The sequence below is a fragment of the Pistacia vera genome, unplaced genomic scaffold (assembly GCF_008641045.1).
Source record: "Pistacia vera cultivar Batoury unplaced genomic scaffold, PisVer_v2 Contig65, whole genome shotgun sequence".
Taxonomy (NCBI): domain Eukaryota; kingdom Viridiplantae; phylum Streptophyta; class Magnoliopsida; order Sapindales; family Anacardiaceae; genus Pistacia; species Pistacia vera.
Window position 1 is genome coordinate 476784 of NW_022196501.1, and position 27666 is coordinate 504449.

General features: G+C 34.5%; 2 protein-coding genes across 3 annotated transcripts in view; both read right to left on the reverse strand.

Moving 5' to 3' along the window:
* Nucleotides 1–1322: 1322 nt before the first annotated feature.
* Nucleotides 1323–27666, reverse strand: part of LOC116111701 (starch synthase 3, chloroplastic/amyloplastic) — a 47371-nt gene continuing 21027 nt past the window's right edge. The window contains exons 12-16 of the mRNA XM_031397845.1: nucleotides 3448–3630; nucleotides 3178–3309; nucleotides 2960–3071; nucleotides 2303–2426; nucleotides 1323–1906 (exon numbers count right to left, since the gene is read on the reverse strand). Coding sequence (XP_031253705.1) covers nucleotides 1774–1906; nucleotides 2303–2426; nucleotides 2960–3071; nucleotides 3178–3309; nucleotides 3448–3630 — 684 coding nt within the window. The 3' untranslated portion in view covers nucleotides 1323–1773. The remainder of the gene's footprint in view (nucleotides 1907–2302; nucleotides 2427–2959; nucleotides 3072–3177; nucleotides 3310–3447; nucleotides 3631–27666) is intronic.
* On the reverse strand, nucleotides 17449–27320 carry LOC116111702 (probable beta-1,3-galactosyltransferase 3). Of its 2 annotated transcripts, XM_031397846.1 has the most exons (11): nucleotides 26987–27320; nucleotides 25959–26049; nucleotides 25268–25329; nucleotides 24981–25183; nucleotides 24806–24869; nucleotides 24312–24384; nucleotides 24064–24184; nucleotides 23372–23459; nucleotides 23154–23279; nucleotides 22767–22876; nucleotides 17449–17949 (listed from the first exon to the last, which is right to left on the reverse strand). In XM_031397846.1, the coding sequence occupies exons 1-11, from the start codon at nucleotides 27094–27096 to the stop codon at nucleotides 17801–17803; spliced, it is 1197 nt and encodes a 398-aa protein (XP_031253706.1). In that variant the 5' UTR covers nucleotides 27097–27320; the 3' UTR covers nucleotides 17449–17800. The 2 variants fall into 2 exon arrangements, with proteins under 2 accessions (XP_031253706.1, XP_031253707.1); XM_031397847.1 differs by lacking the exons at nucleotides 22767–22876; nucleotides 23154–23279; nucleotides 23372–23459; ... (5 more) ...; nucleotides 25959–26049; nucleotides 26987–27320 and adding exons at nucleotides 18908–19017; nucleotides 19295–19420; nucleotides 19513–19600; ... (4 more) ...; nucleotides 21409–21470; nucleotides 22100–22187.

The following is a 27666-nucleotide window of genomic DNA, read 5'->3' on the forward strand; positions in this document are numbered from 1 at the left end:
GAATCCTAGCCCATTGTTTTCCATATTTTCATGCTTATGCTTCGAGGGATTCAGTGGGCTCTGTGTCCTCCACTACCAAACCTTGTTCAATGTTCAGTCACATAACTATCATTTCCACGAAGTGTTGGTCAATTCAAATTTCAATTGCCATCACAAGATGATAAAGCAATTTTGGTGGTTATTAGGCCAAGAAAGGTCCTTTTTTTTGTTTGCATGTGTTACAACAACTTATTATTTGTCAAAGATTCCATTAGATTTTAGTATCTTCATATCTCCAATTCCATGTCAAGTATCAGCAGAAGTGGATACATAAATCCCACCAACTTTCTTAGATGTTCTTGCATTAGCATTTCTATGTCAAAGTTCAGTCATTGATGATAATATTATTATATATGTTCCTGTTGGTGAAAATCTTCTAATGACACCAGAAAATCTTGCCAAAGATCAGATTTTGGCATTGAAAGAGAGCAAAGTGTCGCGTAATTAGTTCTTTGGCTAAGTTCTATGCGGCCTTAACACTAGGCATTAAGTATTTAATGTATATAGACATTTCACTTGGGAGATTTATCCTATAAATAAAGCACTCCACTTTGTAAATGCATAATGTGTAGGATCTAAAATTTCCAGTAATAGAGTTCACAATTTTCTCTATACTCTCATCCTACTCATTTTTATTACTGCTAGTTTTTGAGTTTGTGTGAGTTTAAGGCTACTTAACACCATCTCCTAGTGTTAAGGCCGCACAGAACTTAGCCAAAGAACTAATTACACGACAAAAGTCTTTAGTTTTCAAAGTTATTTTAAAGTCCAAGGACCCTGTTTTGTCCATTCCTTCCATCAAAATGTGATCTATAACAATAGAAATTAGAAAGTAGCATGGTTTAAGTCACATTTCACATTCAACCACTAGCAGATAAGTGGATTCAATTGATAGAGCTTGGATGTTTTAGGTGAAGAACATTTCCCTGAAGGTAAAAAAAAATCGGTGTGGACTTAGAACCCAAAACAAACAATATCTATTTGGAGAGACTTGAAATGTAATAATCTAGATATGCTTATGCTGTAAAGACACTACCTTTGCGTCGAAAGATCAATAATGCCACAAAGATTTCATGTAACATGTACAAATGCAACATAACTGGGAATCTGCAGATAACAGCAGAATCCTAAATATAATATCTGCACCATAGTGGGCAAAAGTTACCATTCAACCAAATATAATTATGTGCCCCCTCATACATTGATGGGGTTGTTATTAATGAAGTAACAACACTGAAGATACAAAAGCAGTGGTTTAATTGGGTATTAAAATTTGAACATGATTATCAAAATCATCACCATTTAGCCTGGAAAAACATTTTCTTGTGGTTGGTCAGCACCACTTCATGTATTAATCTAGAAATGTTGTTTAATCAATTGAACTTTGATACCAAGCTCTAGAAAGACTGATAGCAGGACCAAAATAAAGTTTCTGGGAGAAATTTAAGCTGTCTGCAATATCAGGAAGCAAATGCTGGATTAAAGTTCATAAAAGATTTTTTCTTTTTTTTTTTAATTTCCATTTCTTTTATTCTTGATTCACTTTTTCATTATTCTGAGACATGAGGTAACAATGATCTGAAAAATACAATATCGTGAAACTGACCTACCGCTTTATGTTACACAAAATTACTTGGGTCACCTTGAAAGAATCTGACTGGTAAACTATATGCAATTATCTGAATCTGTACAAGCTACGATGGGAATTATCTGCAGCACACTCTCCGTGCATAATCAATATTTGCGAGCCGAATGGTAAAGCTCCATGTAGTCAAGAGCAGGCCGGTTCCAAGACCAGTCTTGCTCCATCACTTTCTTGCGTAAAGAGTTAAACCATTCCCGAGCATCATACCAAGCAGATATAGCCCTGAGGAATCAACTTCTAATGAGAACTTCATAAGGAATATAGTACATCTACATAAACTAATATGTGCGTGCATGAGTGACAGAGGGCATGCACGCCCACGTGTGTGTGAGAGAGAAAGAGAATATGACACTAAAAATTATTTTACCATGGTATAGAACAGCAGTAGCTGATAAACTATGAAATAACAAAACGTTAAAATGCTTTCAGTAGAGGACTCCAAAACAGTAAATGAAAGAGTAATACTGGATTCTTCGTTGTACAAAAGGGGCCATTTTAGCAGCCCACATCAAGATTGCACTAAAAAAATGAAGAAACAAGGACTGAAACTTATTACAATTCTGCTACAAGAGAAATATATACTTACCAACTTTGTTGAACAAGAAATAAATTACTCACCTATTGAGAGCATAATCCACTCCAGCAGTATCCGCGCCATCAAAACTAAATCCATTTGGTTCAAGACATTGGGCTTCTGCTCTCTCTTTATCATGGTCAACATCAAACACAGTGTCATAAAGTCCTACAGAAGAAATAAATTGAAAATGTTCAGTCAAATATACTAAATTTGCGAAGGTATTAACGAGGGTCAATAAACATGATAGCAGTATGATAAACTTTAAAAAGATTAGTTAGATGCAAATTTCCGAATTTGGATAATTTAAAAGAATAATAAACATTGAGGTAAAGGAAAATCATGAATCAGCATGAATGGCAGGGAAGACGTATTAGAAAACACAACACCGGTAAGATCATGTTCAAATTGGGAAGAATGATAAACAGACCTGTCAAATAATGCAGGCATTACTTTAACAAGGAATCAGTAACTAACTGGCAAACTAATGAATCATCCATTCTAAACCATATATTCATGATTTTCATAAAGGAAAAAGGGAAACATTAAGGGCCATTCCAGAAATTCCAGTAATTACATTACACATCTCATTTTAGATTTGAGATCAAAAGCAGTTTGAGAAGTATTCTAAATCACAGATCAGATATATCAGAAACTTGATATGATGTATTCATTGAAAGGATGACTTTCTAGGTACAAACCTCCAGTTTTCCGAACAACGGGTATTGAACCATATCTCATGGCAGTGAGTTGTGTCAGTCCACAGGGCTCAAAAATAGAAGGAACTAGAATGAAATCTGCTCCAGCATATATCTGTTATGAAGTCCAAGTATTAAATTTGGAATTATATTGTAGATACAAAATATCACAATGTAAAAGAAGGGAAAAGAATGAAGTTTGAAGCTCCATGAGAACATACCAAGTGTGAAAGTGGCTCATCATAGGTCAAACAAAGACGAGCACGGTCAGCATGACTAGAATGCAATTGATTGGCTAAATCAACAAAATCATTCTGGATACGAGGATCTGGAGCAGAACCAAGCAATGCAACCTGGCATCACATGCTTGGTCAGTATAAACATGAAAATGCTAACAATTAACCTCTCACGGTCAGTGGTGTCATATGTATTGATACATGACAAGAGAAACATAAATGTTAAGGAAAGACGAATGAGGAAAAAAAAAAAACCTGTCCATTACGCTCTATGGTGTGCCAAATAGCATGCTTGATGAGATGGATACCTTTCTGATGTGTTAAACGAGAAATAATTCCCACTAAAGGCAGATCAGCCTTTTTCAAACCAACCCTTTGCTGCAAGGCTTCCTTGGCAGCTCTTTTGCCTTCATCAACATTTTCTGAAGTATATGACACCTGGAGTGACATGCTTCATATATTAGCCATAAATTTACTTTCTGAAACAGTGATCCAAAGCTACAAAAATAAATAAAGCAAAGCTAGTTATACAACCACACAGAAACGACAACATAGGCGTTTGGTTGCAATGTTTAATCTATAACAAAAATTAAACTCATTGACATATAATGTGTCTTCAAGTAAGAAGTTAATTCTCACTGCAAGCAGGTTAACCTCCTTATATATGTCTGTCAGCTAAAGCATTCAAAGTCATCAAATTAAAGGACTTTCTCAGGTACTTTATTCACAATTAAGTCGATTGCGTAACTCATGCATTTGTGCCTCCACACTTCCGTTAGACAAACATACAATGATCCAAGTAACTTGATGGTTTACACTCAAATGAATCACACATTTATGTGAGACCTTTCAGCAAACTTTATTTAAGAGGTTATTTTCAGCCCAATAATTTACCCAAAAATAAACCTAATCTCGATTCGCATTAAGTACCTATCAATTATGAAATCAGGCACATTGCAGAAAAAGTCAAATGCCTAACAATGATGTATGCAAGTGAGGTACAGACTTTCCCCTTACCTAGATTTTACTGAACATCATCATCAACTTTGACATAAAATTCTGCATCCCATGTGCAACAGCAGTGGAGAAGTAAGTCTTAGTCTTGGCGGACAATCCCAGGTAGCCCTCAGTATGTCCTGCTCGTATAATATGAACAAACACGGACACCAATCAGAATTTTCTTCTGGTCTTCATTAAGATTACTAGACTCTGATTGTAAACACAGATAACACCATTAAAGGAACAGAGAGAAACATCACCGCGTCAAGAGTCCGTGCATAATTTCCTCTGCTTCAATAGCTCTATCAAGATACCACCTGATGTTGCACTATATATATCCCATTGATTAATGAAACAACTTTTTACTCTTAACAGCAAAATTATAGAGCACAACTAGAGATTCAGTATTTAATAACTTTTCGATAATATAAAGAGGATTCAACTGGAACTCAAGGATCAATTCATGGTTTACAAGCTAGAACAAAACATTATTTGGGTAACATGATTTATACCATTTTTTCACAATTTGTACAAATTTTTGCATCAGAGAATAGGCTTAATTGTAGGCTAGTTCTAAACCCACTTTTAGAAGGCAAAGAAAAAGAATGTAACCAGATTTGTGATATTTTTCAAAGCTAAGGCTCAATATTTCATCAGTTCATTGATGGAAAATATAACATATCAACAGAGGTATTTACCCAGATAATCTACACAGAAAAGGTATTCCAAATCTCACCTGTACCTATAACAAATCGTATATGATGCCTTTCTCTTCCGCCACCTTTTTCGTTTTTCACCTATTGTTGTTATAGTAAATTCCATTTATCACACATTAATGAATGGCAAACAAAATAGCATATAATAACAGGAAGAAAATTAGACAAATATATACCTAATTGATGCACCTTGTGGCATCCAGGTTTCACGAACTGAGTCTCTTCGTTTTCTGCTACTAAAAGCTGTATTTATTCCAATCACCTAAAGTACTTTCTTTTTGAAGGTGATTGATTTTTCCTTTTACTGGAGGACTGTGCAACATAGACTCATGCTCAGCTCTAGCAGCACCTAATTTCCTCTCTAATTCTGAAATTTTATATACTGTTCCCTGCATTCAGAATGTAGTCACTCAAAAAAGAATACTACATCTTATAAAATAATCTAGTTTAACATGCATTAGAACAGCTTCTTAATAGCATCCTGACTGTCGAACTACCCCCAACTGTTGTTGGAATTATGTTTTACAACCTTATTAATAGAAAAAAGAATATGAAAACATCAGTAGCGATTTCAAGAAGAAGTGAGATCACATGTAACAATAACAAGCAAAATAGAGCATTGAGTTTAGAATGTAAATTAAAGCAACACCACTAGGGTTATGATGGCAGTTTTAGTGATCAGATAATCAATAGTGTGAAAAATAGTAATTAGAAACAAAGCATGTGTATTGACCATTAAATCATGATTCGCCACCCTTTCAGCCATGCCCATTAAAAAAAGAAAAGAAAACAGAAAAAAAGTATCTGCCGAAGCAAATTCTTCCAGAAATGGATTCCGAGCACCACTTTCACTTTAATATGATTTTTTGAAAGAAAAGATCAATATATATTATGAGACCAGAAAGCAATATTTTTCAAAAGAAAATAACATTCCATTTGTTAAGTAGTTCAAAGTATGATGAGACTTGTGATCTGTAATGGAGAAAAAAAATTCCACAGGCCACCAAAAGTCACCTTCTACAAGTCAGACTTTAGATATAACTTAAGTATTCAAACTGCAAAATCACATCTTCAAATCTTAGCTGTAGATCAGGAACTGAGATTTGAAGGGTAGCGTGACAGATTCACTCACAAGATCAGTATAACACCCCTTCGACTGTATCCCTTCATCTTCAGTTTGATTCGTGCAATGCCTTTAACTTCGGGCATAATCTGAACCCGTGACACAATATTTCTTGATTTATAAGCATGGATAGTAAAAAACCCAGCCAATTTGTGAAGTAACTTGAGCATTTACGGCAATCAACAGCCAAAAAAAAAATTGAAGCCAAAATTAACTAACATATATCTCAAAAGAATAATGGAAGATCCAAAATACAAAAACTGGTCACCTAAATAAAATCTTTTTCATTAGCTATTTTATCGTTCTGGAAATGAAACAAACACCTCCACTCAACTGAGCCAACTCAAACTAACTTAGTTGACCTGCATTTTAATAAACATTCAGCAGAAGAAACCAGACAACCTAACATTTAGAAGTTTATTCCTTTACCAATGTTTCCCAGCCACAGCAATCCGGGGGAAAAAGAATGTACTAACAAAGATTACAACTTTGGCTTACTTCATGAAATCGAGCACACTAATTTGGAAAAAGTGAAAGAACAATTAAACTAAGAACTTAGCAAAGAAAGTGCATGGGCTGCTTAAATTGGCTATAATATCAATGTGATTTCACACTACCCAAATTTAAACAGCAAAACAATAATGAATCACAGTATCTGGCAACAAAATAGCAAGTAATAATAGTAGTTCGCAATCAGAGCACATTAAATCAACAACCACATGATCCGAATTATCTTTTCGTAATAAAAGAAGATACACAACAATGGTTTGCCAACAAATCAACAAATATCAAAAATTCACAAACTCCTAAAACCAACTAACAACAGCAATTTCTTCAGATCCTTTTCATAAATACATCTATTCTAAGAATGCGTGAGGCCCACTTGGAAATCCAAACTTTACTAAAAAAAAAAAAAAAAAAACCACAAAAATTAACTAAAAAAAGAAGAAAAAAAACTATAATTCAAAGTAAACAACAAAACCCAAGAAGAGAAATTACCTATTAGTGAAAAACATCCCAGCGCTGAAGCAGCAAACACAGAGAAAAAGAGCCATTTCCTTGACACAACATTCTTCGCGACAAATTCTCCTCTACTCTTCAAATACATTATTATTTTTTCTCCTCACTTCTCAAAATTATTCAATGAAAACAGGAAATTTTAATATTTCGGCGTTGTTTGTTTGAAACTCACACTGTTCTTCCTCAAAAGATGAACAAGCTGAAAGATGCACAGTGTATAGACCAATGACTGCCCCTTACAACCCCAGTTTGACAAACCCGACGTTAGTTTCCATAAGAGTAATGAAGTATATGTTGGACTTTGGACACTAACTAGGAGTAGTTTTTACTTTCATTTAGAACTAGCCTGTAACTTTGTAGGTCAGTCAAACCATTTTAACTTTTTAGTTCATTTGGGGTCTGTCAAAGTTGTTTACAATTTAATGCAAAACTCTCCATATAAAGTAAAAAAAATATAACCAATTTAAAGTTCTCTCCCATTCTGATTCAGGTTCCTATTTACTGGTATAATAAGATCTTGTCTTTATTAGCAATAGCTTGATGGCTCAGTTTTAGCCCAAAATTTCTCTTAAGAAGACAACTTATAGCTTGTTGGCTATCATTGCCTCTAAGAAAGGCTAATTGAGTTCATGTGGCAGCTGCCCTTTTCAAATGTGCATGGGTTTGTTTAATATTTGGATAGTACTTTTAGAAAAATCGAGTGAGTGATTATTTGGAATATTGATTTAAAAATTAATAAAAACACATTTTAGATTTGTTAATTTACTAAATATCTCTGTAATTAAAAAAAATATTAAAATTAATAAAACCTCTATCTATCTATGAAATATTGACAGCCATTCATACTTTAGAGATGGTCGAAGTCATCGATTGTGTACCGATATGACTTTTCCAACAAATCCAATAGATCTGATTGAAAAAAAGGCCGATTTATGCTAGATCTAACCTTGCGACCAGATCTGGCCGCGGTTGGTCGTTACACGACGACCATATCTAGCTGTTTGACACTAGCTACAAGCAATCTTTGGCCGTAGATTTGACATTTTCGATCAGATCATGATGGATCTGCTGGAAAAGACTAGATCGTGCACTACCGCCAAATCCAGTCAATGTGTGCCATTATACCAGATTCCGACCACCTTCCGGCAATGATGGCTGGACTGAAATGTGGTGGGGGGGGTGTTTTGTCAATTTCTAACTTTTTTGGGGTGTTTAGTTAAATTAACAAGCTTAGGGGTTTAAAAATAATTAAATATAATAATATATTTTCAGATAGGGAAACAAATGTATTTTGGAATGATAGAATAATAGGGTAAAATAGAAACAAATGCACCCAATTGTACTTCCAAAACAATTTTGGCTGCGTTTGGCACCTATCTAATTTCTATCCTAACCAAAAAACATATTTCTTGTCTCAAATTCAATCCTGTTTTATTCAACTATTTTTAAACCTCTTAGGTTTGTTAATTCAACTACACGCCTCCAATAAAAAGCTATAATTGAAAAACACCCCTACCCACCCCCCATTTGCCAGATTCCCCACCATCGTCGGAAGGATTTTAGATTCCAACCACATCGTCGGAGATTCTAGATTCACCCTCGCCGAAGTGGTACAATTTGTCATAATGACGCACTACCAGCTAGGATCTGGTCGGTAGTGAATCGATCTAGCATTTTCCGACCAATCCATCGTGGATCTGGCCAAAAAGGGCCAGATCTACAACCACATCTAGTCAAGGCCAATATTTGGCCAATAAACGGCTAAGATATGATCTCGTTGTGACCAGATTGGCCGTAAAAGGCAGATTGGTGTACTACCTCGCGCAGATCCCCGTAGTGCGCCATTACCCACATTCCGGCCACCTTCCGACGCAAGAATCTGGCAAATGTGGGGTGGGTGTGGGTTTTTTTAATCATTTTTATAAACTTCTTGTAGGGTGTTAGTATTCAAACCTATGGGGTGTTTTTATTATTTTTATCATACCTCATATACAACTCAACTAACTTTTCAAAAATATTACTCAAAATAATAAAACAAAACAGTTGTTTTTTTCTCTTCTTTGTGACCATAAAAAAAAAAAAAAAAAAAAAAATCTTGGGTGGCCGAGCAATCAATTGGTACTCTTGAGTGTATTATTAAGAGTTCTTGAGTTCGATCTACCTCGATCCCTAATAGGGGTACCACTGGAGCTTACCTGGTCATTAACTTTAAGGTCTGTAGAATTAAAACGAGTGTGCACAGGTTATTTGGACACTCTAATAAAATAATAAAATAAATAAATAATAAGATATACATGAACCTCTCTGATAGTCAAATGTTATGATCAACTAATTACTATGAGGGTTAAAACTTAATAGATGTGTAACAAAAGAATTATTGTTTTTTTTTGATTTTATAATTATGTTTTAGATATTAGATTTCAATCATTGTTTTAGTACTTAGAATAGTATGAAATGAATATCAAAGAGTCATTACAAATTGAGTATCATAATGACACTTCACTACGCTAATCAATAGATATTAATATCTTCCTTAATCATCCAAATGAGAAACAAGTCGTGTAGCTTTTAACTGAAGAAGAAATCATACTGAATTAAACAAAAAGGAATGAGATAATCCTAAGGTAATATAGTACAGAAATACCAAAGTTTCGTGTCAAAAAGCTTCCAAACGTACAGTTAAAAATATTTCTTCAACAAGAAGGTGTCCATTGTGACCTTATTACGACCCGCAAGATAAGATATGGTAACAACTCTAAAGACAACTCATTATTCAGACAATTTAGATAAATATTTTATTTCATCTTAAACATTTAATGTAACATATATATTTTTTTATAATATACATATATTATACAATATAAAGGTAAAGTTCCTTAGATGACTTAAAAAAACTATAATTTATTACAATTAAAATTTATTTTTATTTATACACTAGCCCAAGACAAAATTTTTTATGACTACATGAAGTTATTCCTACTGGATATCACTATAGATATGTTCTACTATAATAACTTAGTGCTCATGGTAAAAGTATAAAGTTATCATTATTACATCTCTAAATTTTATTAAAAGCATAGCACTAAGAGATTTGGATTTTGCAATACCCACATTGCATAATCTAGGGTAAAAGTCAAAATATTTAAAGGTCAAGTAATGCTTATGTTTCAATTCCATTATATTTCTTGGTAATGGAAGTAAAAGAGAATCATGTAGGAATAATGGAAAGTATCGATTTGTACAATACGAAGCAGTGCTTTCTGATGAGTAGCAGCAACTGGCAAGGACAAACCACTTCTGATATTGCAAAGCATATGCTTCTCTATTCTAATCTGTAAAGCACATGATAATACCAAAAATTATACGGACATTTAGATATAGAAAACCCATCAACAAAGTTGAAAAGAAATAAATTAATGTATTATACAGATTAACCCACCCTAATGGAAGGACCACTTGTTGTGTTGTGGAACAAGAGGCATGGCAATGGACCCCGATTTCTAGGTCGCCGTCTTGTTCTACCCCGTATGGGGTGAAGATTCCCTAGTTTTGCGGGGAGAGGGCAAGGGAGTGGAGGCCTTGGGGGACGGCGATTTTAGGGTAGAACCAGAACCGAGTGGATACTTGGGTAGTCGATTCGATCCCACTCAAACCGATATAGAAGGATAGGTTTCGTTCTAAAAATTGGAACGATACTGTGCGTTTCGTTCTGGTTCCAAATCAAAGGAACGGAAGCGGGAACTGGAATCGAGACTAAATTTATATAATATAAAGAATAAGGGTTTTTTTTGATATTTTGCATATGGGTTTTTTTTTGTTGTTGAGATTTTGCATATCATATAATAATATAAAATTTGGTATTTTTTTCTTAGTATCAAAACTCTTATTAATTTTCATTAAAAGATAGTTTTTTCAAAATATCTTATTAATTTAAGTTTTACTTATTACTTGATTAAGAAATTAATATACATTAAGACATTTACGTTAAATAATAGTTTTAAATGTTTATTATTGGTGAAAACAAACATTAAATACTTAAAATCAAGCATCAAACATCAAGTAATTATAAACAATATATTATTTAATGTTTTGCACTAATTGTAGGGTGTAATTGTAATTTTATAAGGTTTATTTATCATTTTTTTTTTTAATAGGGGGTAATTGTATTTTTAGATACCCGAAAACCGATAGTTCTGTTCCAATTCCAAATCAAAGTAACCGGCCGTTCAATTCCTTTGATTTTGGGGACCTGCCAGGCAAGCCCGTATATATATACTTTACTTATTTTGGACAAATGTAGTCCTTACTTAAGTTTAGACGTTAACTTAAGTGTAATTGTCATATGATTACGGGGGAGGAGAGCCTATGAATTCCCGTGGCGGGAAGGATCGCCCGTCATTCCCATAATGGGTCGGTGGCGGTGAGGAAATGGGGTCCTCACCTCGCCTCACCCCGCCCATTGTCCATGCCTAGGCCAAGGGACTTTTGATGGTCCTCAAACACTTGTTGATGCTTAATATGGTGAAATTTGAGGTAAGAGTGAAAGCATGGGAATAATTTTCCCAGAAATATCATATAATTATTCTTGTCGGCAAAAGGGATATAGCCAACCATCAGTGATTCTTGAACTTGTGTTTATAATATAGAATTACGATGAACCATGTATATAATAAGAATCTGTCCAAGACAAGGAGTAAGACTATTCTCTGACTGAACTTTTAACATTGGTGTGGCCGGTGGCCCCTATCATGTGCAAAAGAGTTTGGATGGATATATGTGAGACTTCCTTTAACATAAGAAACTTCACACCCCATTAGGCTCAAGCAAACTACAAAGAGATATGAGTTTAACAGTTTGTTCTGCTGTTTGGTTCCAGTTTTTCATCAAACACATTTTGTCAGAATTAAAAAGATGAAATGAGGTTAGATAAGATTGAAAAAGGGTACAACACGCAGATAGATTAAGCAGCAGGATAAAGGTTAAAACTAAAATTCAACTTTAACATACTCTGGCTCCAGGCTACAGCCTACTCCTACCCAAACATAAATCCTACCAGACTAACAGACAAAATCTCAGAGATTACCTTGTTTTCCTTTTTTTTTTTTTTTTTTTTTGTTCTTTTGATTCTTTCGGACTCTCTATTTCTAGTTCACCCCACCCCCCAACTGGCCTCTAAATTACAACTGTATTAGTAACAATAGACTCAAATATTAATAAATAAAAAAAAGATTAAATGGGATCGTGACGACATGACTGATGATTTGAAGGTAGGTGGTATGGTGATGACATTACTCTAAGAAACCAGTTTTGGTCAAAATAGCTTCCCCTTTGCTAGATCTCTACCTTTCAGTCTCCTTCCAATCCCTTCACACACTGAGAAAGAGAAATTTTGTTCCTAGCAAGCTTCCTAGCTAACCATTCATGTGGAGGTAACATATCTTTCATCATCATCATCATCATCATCATTACCACATCATTAAAACTAATACCAGTACAACCCTGAGCCATTTCTTGATGAGCCCGTTTGCATTTTTCCCATAAATCTTTGACCAATCAGGGATGTTCATAGGAGCTGATGATTGTTGAACCACCTTGTTGGCTGCTTCATCATGGGCTGTAATTGGCATATTATTATATTATTATTATAGACCTTGGAATCATTATGGTGCAGTGGTGAAACGCCATGCAGAAGAAGAAGAAGAAGACCAAAAAGTACTCATTAGAGTCCTTTTAGGACTTGAATCTTCTTCTTCTTCACTTTCTTTCACAAAAGACCACACTCTTCTTCTTCAAAATCTTCATTTCTCATTGATCTTCTACCACCACCCTCACTGTTATGCTCATAGACCATATTGCCAGTCTTCCATGACTAGTCAAAAAGTTCAAAAAACCCCAACACAAAAGCTTCAAAATCATTTTATGAGCCAAAAACAAGGAAACTGAAAAACCAAAACTAGACCAAAGCAGAGGAAGAGAAGATTTTGAGCAAGTATAAAGTGACTTTGATCGGTATAATAGAAGAAGCAAAAAGTAATTTTTGTTTTTTTTTTACTTTTCCTTTTAAGTGCAGTGATTTTATTGTCTTGGGAATCAAAAGGAGAAAGTGTGTAAGAGAATATATCAGGAATCTACCTTGCCTTGGTTTTCAATATCCTCCACAAGAATCAGACTTTTCAGGATAAACTCAAGAATACATGTAAAAAACATAATAAACCTAACCAGGACAAACAAGAGAAGCTGGTGAAAACCCTTTCATGAAAGTGTCCATATACTTCCATAAACACAGATTTTCAAGTGCCTCAAAATGGTAGTATCCTGCACCAACAGAACAGGAAGCAGACAACAGAGACAGCCTGTATCCTATCTTGATGAACCACCTAGCCCCTTTTTCCCCTTCCTTTCACCATTTGCGGCTTCTCAAAATAAAAACTTAAATGGAGAAAAAACAAAAAGGAAACAAAGTTATGGGTTCTGATAGAATCTCAGTTGTCACAAAATCTATATTACTCTCCTGAAAAATTAAACTTCTTAGAAGTCAGAAACTTATAGAGGTTTGTAGATTTTTTTGACATGGGGATGCATGTTGTATCCATTGTGCTTAATAGGACTCATATTATAATATATGAAGCACGGAAAAGGCTGGCTTTTGATTGGGAAGTGGTGAGAGAAAGCATTGCCTGACTAACCTCACGATTTCCGTAATAACCTTATCCCAACACACCCAAACACCAACAACTACAACTCATCTCCTGATTCGGCTTTAGCGTGAAAAAGCTCGGCCACTGATTGAAAGCTATCTCTCTGTATATGTGTTAAAGTGCCAACTTTTTTAAGAGCGTTCCTAGAGAGGTGCTCAAGGAGGCCGTAGTAAAACATTTAATTGGTTTCTTGATAGTTAGCACATATATATATTGCACAATAACATGCATGAATCTTATAATTTATTGGTTTTATGTATAATCCTTGAAACTTGATTTGTATATATATTTTTTTTTATTATAATTTAGATAAGGGATAATACATTTGTAATCTGTAATCTTTTCTTTTGGTATCCGGGTTCTGACTATTTGCATACACTAACTAATCTCAACACTATAAGTAACGGTAATATACTCGTGATTACTCTTATTATATATAAAGATTCAAATTCAGAACCCTCATAATAATAATTCTCAGCAAACCACCAGAGTAGTTAATGTTGTAATTCAATGTAATGTAATAACATATATGTGAGGAGGGTGGGCGGTGGGCAGGATGAGGTCATGTCTTCTTCTGGTTCCGGACTAAAATCAGCAGGAGGGTCTGTAAACTGTAACTCTGTTGGAAAATGACTCAAGAGAAGAGCGTGGTCAGGATTCATGCAGGCATCTGATCAACTATAAACTAGGAGTACATCTGTACATCTCCCTCTATTTACCACCTCTCACTTTTCATCATAAAAATCCAAAGGAAAAGCCAAACACCCTAAACCATTAACACCAAATAACACAAGAAACTTGAAGAAATTAACAAACTCAAACCCCAATTGGACTACGAAAACGACAGCCCCATAAGCTAATCAAACTTAGTACTGTTATGTCATTTTCATTAATCAAACCATCTTGGCTGCTAGCCATGGATACCCAGTTCAATGATAAAAATAAAAATGAAAGGGCTTAAGCCTACTTAACAGTCGTTCTCAAATAATTGGTGTTACCCCTTAAAGAATCGATCATGTAGGCAATTTCATTGGATTCATGCAGGCATTTCTGATCACTGTACTGATCACTCTTTTTCATTATAAAATTCCAAAGCAAAAGCCAAACTCCCTAAACCATAACACCCCAAACACAATGAAACTAGGAAGAGATTAACAAAACTCAAACCCCAAATGGACTTTCGAAACCTGACAGCTCATAAGGTAATCAACCTTTAACTTTACTACTGTTATGTCATTTTTGGCTGCTAGCCATGCTAAAGCCTCCTTACTTAACTAGTTGTTCTCAAATAATTGGTGTTTACACTTAAAAGAATCAATCATGTAAAGACATATATAAGCAAGGTCCTGTTGTGTGGGTGCGTGTGGTACAGTAAAACCAGCCAGCTGAGTTTTTCTTCTTTTGATATAGATATATTTGGCTGCCAGAGAGGGACATCCACAAAACCCCACTTAATCTATACATTACTCATAAGAGGAAACGTGGCATCAGAATTTAATTAGCTTAATTAATGTTGTTAATTAACCATTGTTCTTGATTCTTCCATGCATTTTTATTGTGGGTTAAATCAAGGATATCTCAAAGGCTTTGTGCTTATAAAATTATTAAATTATAGTAAAAATTGTGCTTATAATCATTTGGTCAACAAATAAAAAAAATGAATTGGTGCAAATAAGTTTATCATTTAATAAGTAAGGTCAGTCGAAAAATGTAAAAACTGTGGCTGCTGGGATTCGAGCCAGGTCTCCACGGCCACAACGTGGAATTCTTACCACTAAACTACACCACATGCTCCTAAACGGTTTTAATTTTTTATATTATTTTTATTGAGGTTAAAATAGGAAATCACGACTCTTTAACAATTTTGGATATATATTTTTTTAAATATATTATAGAGGTTTTCTATTGTTAGTTTTATAATATTTTTAATGGGGTTTTTGATAATTTGAGAAATGGTTTAATATTTTCGAAAATTGTTTTGGAACTTTGCGATTTTTCTCAAAGATGGATGAAATGAAACCCACTTATAAAACATATTATGTGATAAAAGACTATAGAGTTTCATATTTAGGGGGTTTGGTCGAGTAATGTCTAATAATCCTCCAATACAAATGTAATCATTGTAAATTATATACAAGACAATGACCGTTGCTTTACTGTTAACTTGAATGATCAATTAATAATGTAAAACAAGAATAAAGGTTTCATGGACAAAAACTACCAAAAAGCTTATATGATGGAAAGAAAGAACCCATATCTACCATCCAAAAAGGATCTTCTTGATTATGTTATATACACCAGAATCCTAGCCCATTGTTTTCCTATTCATGCTTATGCTTCGAGGGATTCATGTGGGCTCGTGTCCTCCACTACCAAACCTTGTCAATGTTCAGTCACATAACTATCATCCCGAAGTGTTGGTCAATTCAAATTCAATTGCCATCACAGATGATAAGCAATTTTGTGTGGTTATTAGGCCAAGAAAGGTCCTTTTTTTTGTTTGCATGTGTTCACAACAACTTATTTTTGTCAAAGATTCCATTAGATTTTAGTACTTCATATCTCCAATTCATGTCATTATCAGCAAAAGGGATACATAAATCCCACCAACTTTCTTAGATGTTCTTGCATTAGCATTTCTATGTCAAAGTTCAGTCATTGATGATATTATATATATGTTCCTGTTGGTGAAAATCTTCTAATGACACCAGAAAATCTTGCCAAAGATCAGATTTTGGCTTTGAAAAGAGACAAAGTGTGGCGTATTAGTTCTTTGGCTATTTCCGGCGCCTTAACACTAGGCATAAGTATTTAATGTATATAGACATTTACTTGGAGATTTATCCTATAAATAAAGCACTCCATTTGTAAATCATAATGTGTAGGATCAAATTTCCATAATAGTAGTTTCAATTTTTTCTATATCTCATCCTGTTCATTTTACTTATGTTAGTTTTTGGTTTGTGTGAGTTAAGGACTTTAACACCATCTCCTGTGTTAAGGCCGCACAGAACTTAGCCAAAAACTAATACACGACAAAAGTCTTTTTTTCAAAGTTTATTTAAAGTCCAAGGACCCTTTTTGTCCATTCTTCCATCAAAATGTGATCTATAACAATAAAATTAGGTAGCATGGTTAGTCCAATTTCCATTCAACCACTAGCAGATAATGGATTCATTGATGGAGCTTGGATGTTTTAGGTGAAGAACATTTCTCTTGAGGTAAAAAAAACCGGTGTGGACTTAGAACCCAAAACAAACAATATCTATTGGAGAGACTTAAATGTAATAATCTAGATATGCTTATGCTGTAAAGACACTACTCTTTGCGTCGAAAGATCAATATTGCCACAAAGATTTCATTTAACATGTACAAATGCAACATAACTGGGAATCTGCAGAAAACAGCAAATCCTAAATATAATATCTGCACCATAGTGGGCAAAAGTACCATTCACCAAATATAATTATGTGCCCCCTATACATTGATGGGGTGTTATTAATGAAGTAACAACACTGAAGATACAAAAGCATGGTTTAATTGGGTATTAAATTTTGAACATGATTATCAAAATCATCACCTTTAGCCTGAAAAACTTTCTTGTGGTTGGTCAGCACCACTTATGTATTAATCTAGAAATGTTGTTTAATCAATTGAACTTTGATATCTAGCTTCAAAATTACCAAATATTACAAGTGGGAGAGACTAGAGATCAAACTAATGAAATATATTGCAGAATATATTTAATTATATGAAGCAAGAGGTAGACAGCCTTACAATAACTAGTACTATTATTGTTCTCAGTTATGGTACAGAACTTGTAATACAGTTCTCCAGCCATATAAAGAATTGATGGTTACAGGGCCGCCCAGATGTTTGTTTCCTCTACGCATGAAAATGGAGGACTCGATAGTGTAGCCTATGTCTTCTCTGGTCCTAGTTCTGTATTCTGGTAGTACATATACATTTTCCATACCCACAAACTTATATATGCATGTGTCAGCATTCATAAGTATGCCATTCCTGAGTTTGGAAGAGCAGCAGGCAATATCTCAGAAACTTGAACGCCATAGCGCATCCTCACCCTCACCACAGAGCTCATGAACTTCTTTGATCCTCTCAACAGACTTGCAAATCCCACTGCATCTCCAATCAAATGAGGCAACACAGGTTTTGCCCATCTGAGCCTTCCACTCACAATCTGTAGAAATGTGTTACATGATCAAGTCTATTAGTACTGTGTATGCAGCAACTGGTTTACCGTATCATATGTAACTTTTGCTCCGTATGAGGAAAAAATGGTAGCTAAGAGAATTGTCTAGATATATTGGTCCAAGATATTAGAGCTAAACATAAGGCGTTCACAAATGATGTGACAACTGGTTTGACAAGTTAAATCACTTATTACGCCATCCTATATTAATATGATATTGTCGAAATAACTGCTATGCACATCGCTTAGGATACAAAGTTGATCCAACTTTGTAAGTTTAGTATTATTGAACAGAAAATATCCCATCTTTTAGGTCTTGCCAGAGAAAACATATGGTTTATAAAGTTATCTGGCAGGAAGACAGAATATCAATATATTTCACAATAATTTTGATATCCTTCACCTATGGTATCAGAAGTTATAAAAAAAAAAAAAAAAAAATGAAATAAACCAAGAGCAAGAGGTTTACAGGTCAAAGAAAATTTTCTTTTCAAGGTTTAAAAGCTTACAAATTACTGTAAAATGTTGATGGAACTTCCCTGTAAAACAAATCCAAACAACTGCAACACACAAGCACAATAGCAAACAACTGCACAATCTGATAAGAACTAAAATAGTATTAATAACGATTGGAATGTCACTTGAATGAGCAATTCACTCAACAGATGGGTTCCCAGCAGTTGGAGGAGCTGGGGGCCTCCCAATTTGTTCTATGAAGAATTAACTCGACAATGACCTCTCTCTCCTCCTTTTCTATATACTAATTATTCTATTTTATATTAACTGATATCAGCCACATGTATTTTCTTATAACAAACTCACCACACTCTCCACATTCATTGCCTCGTCACACTCACTGCACACTAACGTCTATTTCTAATCTTGCCTTTCAATTTATAAACCTTGCTTATGGGTCGTCTAACAAATGTTAAGTTTAGAATTTTACCAGGCGGGGTACCACAGCACAATCTTCGATCATCCACATGCTCCACATCTAAACCAATCAACCAAGACCCCAACGAAACATCTTCATTGGTGTATTTGTGTAGGACATGCCTGAGAAAATTTAGAACACACTTAGCATGACAATATTTAAATCCCCAGGTTTCCACCATAATATTTTTTCCTTTAATAAAAAAGGTGGGCATTTCAAGTACCAATCTAGTCCACATCGTGTAAAACCAAGCTCTTAAAATCAAGTCTCAAGCATGCTCAAAGGGAACCAGAACCTCTTGGTTCCAGTTTCTAAATCAACAACTAGATAGACAAGCTCGCAAGAATATAACCATAACTTATCAAAGAGAGTAGAGACAAGATGGATTTCAAAACTTACCGATTCACTAATATGTACATAGCTAAATCTCTTGATATAGCATATAATTGTCCTGTAGCATGTCGGAAGTATTTATTTCCAACCTCACCAAATTTCCAGTACTCTGGTTCATAGTATTTCACTCCCCTGTTCGACAAGGAAAGGATGGTCAAAATACAAAAATTTAGTGAATTTTTTAACATTCAGCCTATTAAAGAAATGCAGGAAATATTGCTTACTTTCTAGCAAGGACAGGACCAGACTTCATGCAACCAATGTAAAGACGATGTGTCATACGATGACCAGCTAAGGTTGTTCCAAGTGTTGCTGGGGTAATTTATTAGTAAACAAACTCAATGAGATCAAGAAGATAACAGATAAAACTGTCAGTTGATCAAAGAAATTATTATTCTTGTGAGTATACCTTGCCAAGGACAACATCAAGTTCAATAAAAACACAGAAAAAGGTACAAACATGGCAGCCTGGTGCATCAGGAAAACTGTTTCTAGTATATACAAATTTCAACATATTATTTTTTATCTCACAGACCACCAGAAAGTGTCTTAGCTTTCACATTTGGGTATTGTCAGTGATATAGGGCTCAAAATTGATTGCAGTGAAAAATTGCCAGATGCATCCTTAGATCTGATTGCGTAACTCATGCATTGTGCCTCCACACTTCCGTTAGACAAACATACAATGATCCATAGTAAACTTGATGGTTTACTCAAATGAATCAACAATTTATGTGAGACCTTTCAGCAACTTTATTTAAAGAGTTGTTTTCAGCCCCAATAATTTACCCAAAAATAAACCTAATCTCGATTCGCATTAAGTACCATTCTAATTATGAAATCAAGGCACATTGCAGAAAAAGTCAAATGCCTACAAATGATGTATGCAAGATGAAGGTACAGACTTTCCCCTTACCTAGATTTACATGAACATCATCATCAACTTTGACATAAAATTCTGCATGCCATGTGGCAACGGCAGTGGAGAAGTAAGTCTTAGTCTTGGCGGACAATTCCAGGTAGCCCTCAGTATGGTCCTGCTCGTATAATATGAACAAACACGAGACAGCCAATCAGAATTTTCTTCTGGTCTTCATTAAGATTACTAGGACTCTGATTGTAAACACGGATAACACCATTAAAGGAACAAGAGAGAAACATCACCAGCGTCAAGAAGTCTCCGTGCATAATTTCCTCTGCTTCAATAGCTTTATCAAGAATACCACCTGATGTTGCACTATATAAATATCCCAATTGATTAATGAACAACTTTTTACTCCTTAACAGCAAAATTATAGAGACAAACTAGAGATTCAGTATTTAATAAACTTTTCGATAATATAAAGAGGATTCTAACTGGAACTCAAGGATCAATTCATGGTTTACAAGCTAGAACAAAACATTATTTGGGTAACATGAATTTATACCATTTTTCACAATTTGTACAAAATTTTTGCATCAGAGAATAGGCTTGAATTGTAGGCTAGTTCTAAACCCACTTTTAGAAGGCAAAGAAAAAGAAATATAACCAGATTTGTGATATTTTTCAAAGCTAAGGCTCAAATGTTCATCAAGTTCATTGATGGAAAAAATATAACTTATAAACAGAGGTATTTACCCAGATAATCTACACACGAAATAGGTATTTCAAATCTCACCTGTGACCTATAACAAATCGTATAATGATGCCTTTCTCTTCCTCCAGCCTTTTTCGTTTTTCACCTATTGTTGTTATAGTAAATTCCATTTATCACACATTAGATGAAGGATGCAACAAAATGAGCATATAATAACAGGAAGAAAATTAGACAAATATATAACTAATTGATGCACCTTGTGGCATCCAAGTTTCACGAACTGAGTCTCTTCGTTTTCGGCTACTAAAAGCTGTATTTATTCCAATCACCATAAAGTACTTTCTTTTTGAAGGTGACTTGATTTTTCCTTTTACTGGAGGACTGTGCAACATAGACTCATGCTCAGCTCTAGCAGCACCTAATTTCCTCTCTAATTCTGAAATTTTTATATACTGTTCCCTGCATTCAGAATGTAGGTCACTCAAAAAAGAATACTACATCTTATAAAATGAATCTAGTTTAACATGCATTAGAACAGCTTACTTAATAGCATCCTGGACTGTCGAACTACCCCCTACACTGTTGTTGGAATTATGTTTTACAACCTTATTAATAAGAAAAAAGAATATGAAAAACATCAGTAGCCGATTTCAAGAAGAAGTGAGATCACATGTAACAATAACAAGCAAAATAGAGCATTGAGTTTAGAAGGTAGAATTTAAGCAGACACCACTAGGGTTATGATGGCAGGTTTTAGTGATCAGATCATCAATCAGTGTGAAAAATAGTAATTAGAAACAAAGCAGTGTATTGACCATTAAATCATGATTCTGCCACCCTTTCAGCCATGCCCATTAAAAAAAAGAAAAAGAAAAAGAAAACAGAAAAAAAGTATCTGCCGAAGCAAATTCTTCCAGAAATGGATTCCCAAGCACTACACTTTCACTTTAATATGATTTTTTGAAAGAAAAGATCAATATATATTGTGAGACCAGAAAGCAATATTTTCAAAAGAAAATAACATTCCATTTGTTAGAAGTAGTTCAAAGTATGATGAGACTTGTGATCTGTAATGGAGAAAAAAAAAAAATTCCACAGGCCACCAAAAGTCATCCTTCTACAACGTCAGACTTTAGATATAACTTAAGTTATTCAAACTGCAAAATCACATCTTCAAATCTTAGCTGTAGATCAGGAACTGAGATTTGAAGGGTAGCGTGACAGATTCACTCACAAGATCAGTATAACAACCCTTCGACTGTATCCCTTCATCTTCAAGTTTAGATGTTCGTGCAATGCCTTTAACTTCGGGCATAATCTGAACCCTGACACAATATTTCTTGATTTATAAGCATGGATATAGTAAAAAAAACCAGCCAATTTGTGAAGTAACTTGAACATTTACGGCAATCAACAGCCAAAAAAAAGAAAATTTTCTTTTCAAGGTTTAAAAGCTTACAAATTACTGTAAAATGTTGATGGAACTTCCCTGTAAAACAAATCCAAACAACAACTGCAAAACACAAGCACAATAGCAAACAACTGCACAATCTGATAAGAACTGAAATAGTATGAATAACAATTGAAATATCACTTGAATGAGCAATTCACTCAACAGATGGGTTCCCAGCAGTTCGAGGAGCTGGGGGCCTCCCAATTTGTTCTATGAAGAATTAACTCGACAATGACCTCTCTCTCTCCTTCTTTTCTCTATACTAATTATTCTATTCTATATTAACTGATATCAGCCACGTGTATTTTCTTATAACAAACTCACCACACTCTCCACATTCATTGCCTCATCACACTCACTGCTCTTTAACGCCTATTCCTACTCTTGCCTTTCAATTTATAAACCTTGCTTATGGGTGGTCTAACAAATGTTCAGTTTAGAATTTTACCAGGCGGGGTACCACAGCACAATCTTCGATCATCCACGTGCTCCACATCTAAACCAATCAACCAAGACCCCAACGAAACATCTTCATTGGTGTATTTGTGTAGGACATGCCTGAGAAAATTTAGAACACACTTAGCATGACAATATTTAAATCCCCAGGTTTCCACCATAATATTTTTTCCTTTAATAAAAAAGGTGGGCATTTCAAGTACCAATCTAGTCCACATCGTGTAAAACCAAGCTCTTAAAATCAAGTCTCAAGCATGCTCAAAGGGAACCAGAACCTCTTGGTTCCAGTTTCTAAATCAACAACTAGATAGACAAGCTCGCAAGAATATAACCATAACTTATCAAAGAGAGTAGAGACAAGATGGATTTCAAAACTTACCGATTCACTAATATGTACATAGCTAAATCTCTTGATATAGCATATAATTGTCCTGTAGCATGTCGGAAGTATTTATTTCCAACCTCACCAAATTTCCAGTACTCTGGTTCATAGTATTTCACTCCCCTGTTCGACAAGGAAAGGATGGTCAAAATACAAAAATTTAGTGAATTTTTTAACATTCAGCCTATTAAAGAAATGCAGGAAATATTGCTTACTTTCTAGCAAGGACAGGACCAGACTTCATGCAACCAATGTAAAGACGATGTGTCATACGATGACCAGCTAAGGTTGTTCCAAGTGTTGCTGGGGTAATTTATTAGTAAACAAACTCAATGAGATCAAGAAGATAACAGATAAAACTGTCAGTTGATCAAAGAAATTATTATTCTTGTGAGTATACCTTGCCAAGGACAACATCAAGTTCAATAAAAACACAGAAAAAGGTACAAACATGGCAGCCTGGTGCATCAGGAAAACTGTTTCTAGTATATACAAATTTCAACATATTATTTTTTATCTCACAGACCACCAGAAAGTGTCTTAGCTTTCACATTTGGGTATTGTCAGTGATATAGGGCTCAAAATTGATTGCAGTGAAAAATTGCCAGATGCATCCTTAGATCTGATTGCGTAACTCATGCATTGTGCCTCCACACTTCCGTTAGACAAACATACAATGATCCATAGTAAACTTGATGGTTTACTCAAATGAATCAACAATTTATGTGAGACCTTTCAGCAACTTTATTTAAAGAGTTGTTTTCAGCCCCAATAATTTACCCAAAAATAAACCTAATCTCGATTCGCATTAAGTACCATTCTAATTATGAAATCAAGGCACATTGCAGAAAAAGTCAAATGCCTACAAATGATGTATGCAAGATGAAGGTACAGACTTTCCCCTTACCTAGATTTACATGAACATCATCATCAACTTTGACATAAAATTCTGCATGCCATGTGGCAACGGCAGTGGAGAAGTAAGTCTTAGTCTTGGCGGACAATTCCAGGTAGCCCTCAGTATGGTCCTGCTCGTATAATATGAACAAACACGAGACAGCCAATCAGAATTTTCTTCTGGTCTTCATTAAGATTACTAGGACTCTGATTGTAAACACGGATAACACCATTAAAGGAACAAGAGAGAAACATCACCAGCGTCAAGAAGTCTCCGTGCATAATTTCCTCTGCTTCAATAGCTTTATCAAGAATACCACCTGATGTTGCACTATATAAATATCCCAATTGATTAATGAACAACTTTTTACTCCTTAACAGCAAAATTATAGAGACAAACTAGAGATTCAGTATTTAATAAACTTTTCGATAATATAAAGAGGATTCTAACTGGAACTCAAGGATCAATTCATGGTTTACAAGCTAGAACAAAACATTATTTGGGTAACATGAATTTATACCATTTTTCACAATTTGTACAAAATTTTTGCATCAGAGAATAGGCTTGAATTGTAGGCTAGTTCTAAACCCACTTTTAGAAGGCAAAGAAAAAGAAATATAACCAGATTTGTGATATTTTTCAAAGCTAAGGCTCAAATGTTCATCAAGTTCATTGATGGAAAAAATATAACTTATAAACAGAGGTATTTACCCAGATAATCTACACACGAAATAGGTATTTCAAATCTCACCTGTGACCTATAACAAATCGTATAATGATGCCTTTCTCTTCCTCCAGCCTTTTTCGTTTTTCACCTATTGTTGTTATAGTAAATTCCATTTATCACACATTAGATGAAGGATGCAACAAAATGAGCATATAATAACAGGAAGAAAATTAGACAAATATATAACTAATTGATGCACCTTGTGGCATCCAAGTTTCACGAACTGAGTCTCTTCGTTTTCGGCTACTAAAAGCTGTATTTATTCCAATCACCATAAAGTACTTTCTTTTTGAAGGTGACTTGATTTTTCCTTTTACTGGAGGACTGTGCAACATAGACTCATGCTCAGCTCTAGCAGCACCTAATTTCCTCTCTAATTCTGAAATTTTTATATACTGTTCCCTGCATTCAGAATGTAGGTCACTCAAAAAAGAATACTACATCTTATAAAATGAATCTAGTTTAACATGCATTAGAACAGCTTACTTAATAGCATCCTGGACTGTCGAACTACCCCCTACACTGTTGTTGGAATTATGTTTTACAACCTTATTAATAAGAAAAAAGAATATGAAAAACATCAGTAGCCGATTTCAAGAAGAAGTGAGATCACATGTAACAATAACAAGCAAAATAGAGCATTGAGTTTAGAAGGTAGAATTTAAGCAGACACCACTAGGGTTATGATGGCAGGTTTTAGTGATCAGATCATCAATCAGTGTGAAAAATAGTAATTAGAAACAAAGCAGTGTATTGACCATTAAATCATGATTCTGCCACCCTTTCAGCCATGCCCATTAAAAAAAAGAAAAAGAAAAAGAAAACAGAAAAAAAGTATCTGCCGAAGCAAATTCTTCCAGAAATGGATTCCCAAGCACTACACTTTCACTTTAATATGATTTTTTGAAAGAAAAGATCAATATATATTATGAGACCAGAAAGCAATATTTTCAAAAGAAAATAACATTCCATTTGTTAGAAGTAGTTCAAAGTATGATGAGACTTGTGATCTGTAATGGAGAAAAAAAAAAAATTCCACAGGCCACCAAAAGTCATCCTTCTACGAAGTCAGACTTTAGATATAACTTAAGTTATTCAAACTGCAAAATCACATCTTCAAATCTTAGCTGTAGATCAGGAACTGAGATTTGAAGGGTAGCGTGACAGATTCACTCACAAGATCAGTATAACAACCCTTCGACTGTATCCCTTCATCTTCAAGTTTAGATGTTCGTGCAATGCCTTTAACTTCGGGCATAATCTGAACCCTGACACAATATTTCTTGATTTATAAGCATGGATATAGTAAAAAAAACCAGCCAATTTGTGAAGTAACTTGAACATTTACGGCAATCAACAGCCAAAAAAAAAAAAATGAAGCCAAAAAATTTAACTAACATATATCTCAAAAGAATAATGGAAGAATCCAAAATACAAAAACTGGTAACCTAAAATAAAATCTTTTTCATTAGCTATTTATCGTTCTGGAAATGAAAACAAACACCTCCACTCAACTAAGCCAACTCAAACTAAGACTTAGTTGACCTGCATTTTTAAACATTCAGCAAGAAACCAGACAACCTAACAATTTAGAAGTTTATTCCTTTACCAATGTTTCCCAGCCACAGCAATCCGGGGGAAAAAAGAAATGTACGTAACAAAGATTACAACTTTGGCTTAACTTCATGAAATCGAGCACACTAATTGGAAAAAGTGAAAGAACAATTAAACTAAGAACTTAAGCAGAAGAAAGTGCAATGGGCTAGCTTAAATTGGCTATAATATCAATGTGATTTCACACTACCCAAATTTAGAACAGCAAAAACAATAATGAATCACAGTATCTGGCAACAAAATAGCAAGTTAATAATAGTAGTTCGCAATCAGAGCACATTAAAATCAACAAACCACATGATCCGAATTATCTGTTCGTAATAAAACAAGAAGATACACAACAATGGTTTGCCAACAAATCAACAAATAGCAAAAATTCACAAACTCCTAAAACCAACTACACAAAGCAATTTCTTCAGATACCTTTTCATAAATACATCTAATTCTAAGAATGCAGTGATGCCCACTTGGGAAAATCCAAACTTTACTAAAAAAAAAAAAAAAAAAAAAACCACAAAAATTAACTAAAAAAAAGAAGAAAAAAACTATAGATTCAAAGTAAACAACAAAAACCCAAGAAGAGAAATTTACCTATTAGTGAAAAACATCCCAGCGCTGAAGCAGCAAACACAGAGAAAAAGAGCCAATTTCCTTGACACAACATTCTTCGCGACAAATTCTCCTCTACTCTTCAAATACATTATTATTTTTTCTCCTCACTTCTCAAAATTATTCAAAATGACAAGGAAAATTTTAATATTTCGGCGTTGTTTGTTTGAAACTCACACTGTTCTTCCTCAAAAGAGAGACAAGCTGAAAGAGATGCACAGTGTATAGACCAACTGACTGCCCACTTAACAACCCCAAGTTTGACAAAACACCGACGTTAGTTTCCATAAGAGTAATGAAAGTATATGTTTGGACTTTGGACACTAACTAGGAAGTAGTTTTTACTTTCATTTAGAACTAGCCTGTAACTTTGTAGGTCAAGTCAAACCATTTTAACTTTTTAGTTCATTTGGGGTCTGTCAAAGTTGTTTACAATTTAATGCAAAACTCTCCATATAAAGTAAAAAAAATATAACCAATTTAAAGTTCTCTCCCATTCTGATTCAGGTTCCTAGTTTACTGGTGATAATAAGATCTTGTCTTTATTAGCAATATAGCATTGGAGGCTCAGTTTTAGCCCAAAAAGTTCTCTTAAGAAGACAAACTTATAGGCTTGTTGGCTAATCATTGCCTCTAAGAAGAGGCTAAGTGAGTTCATGTGG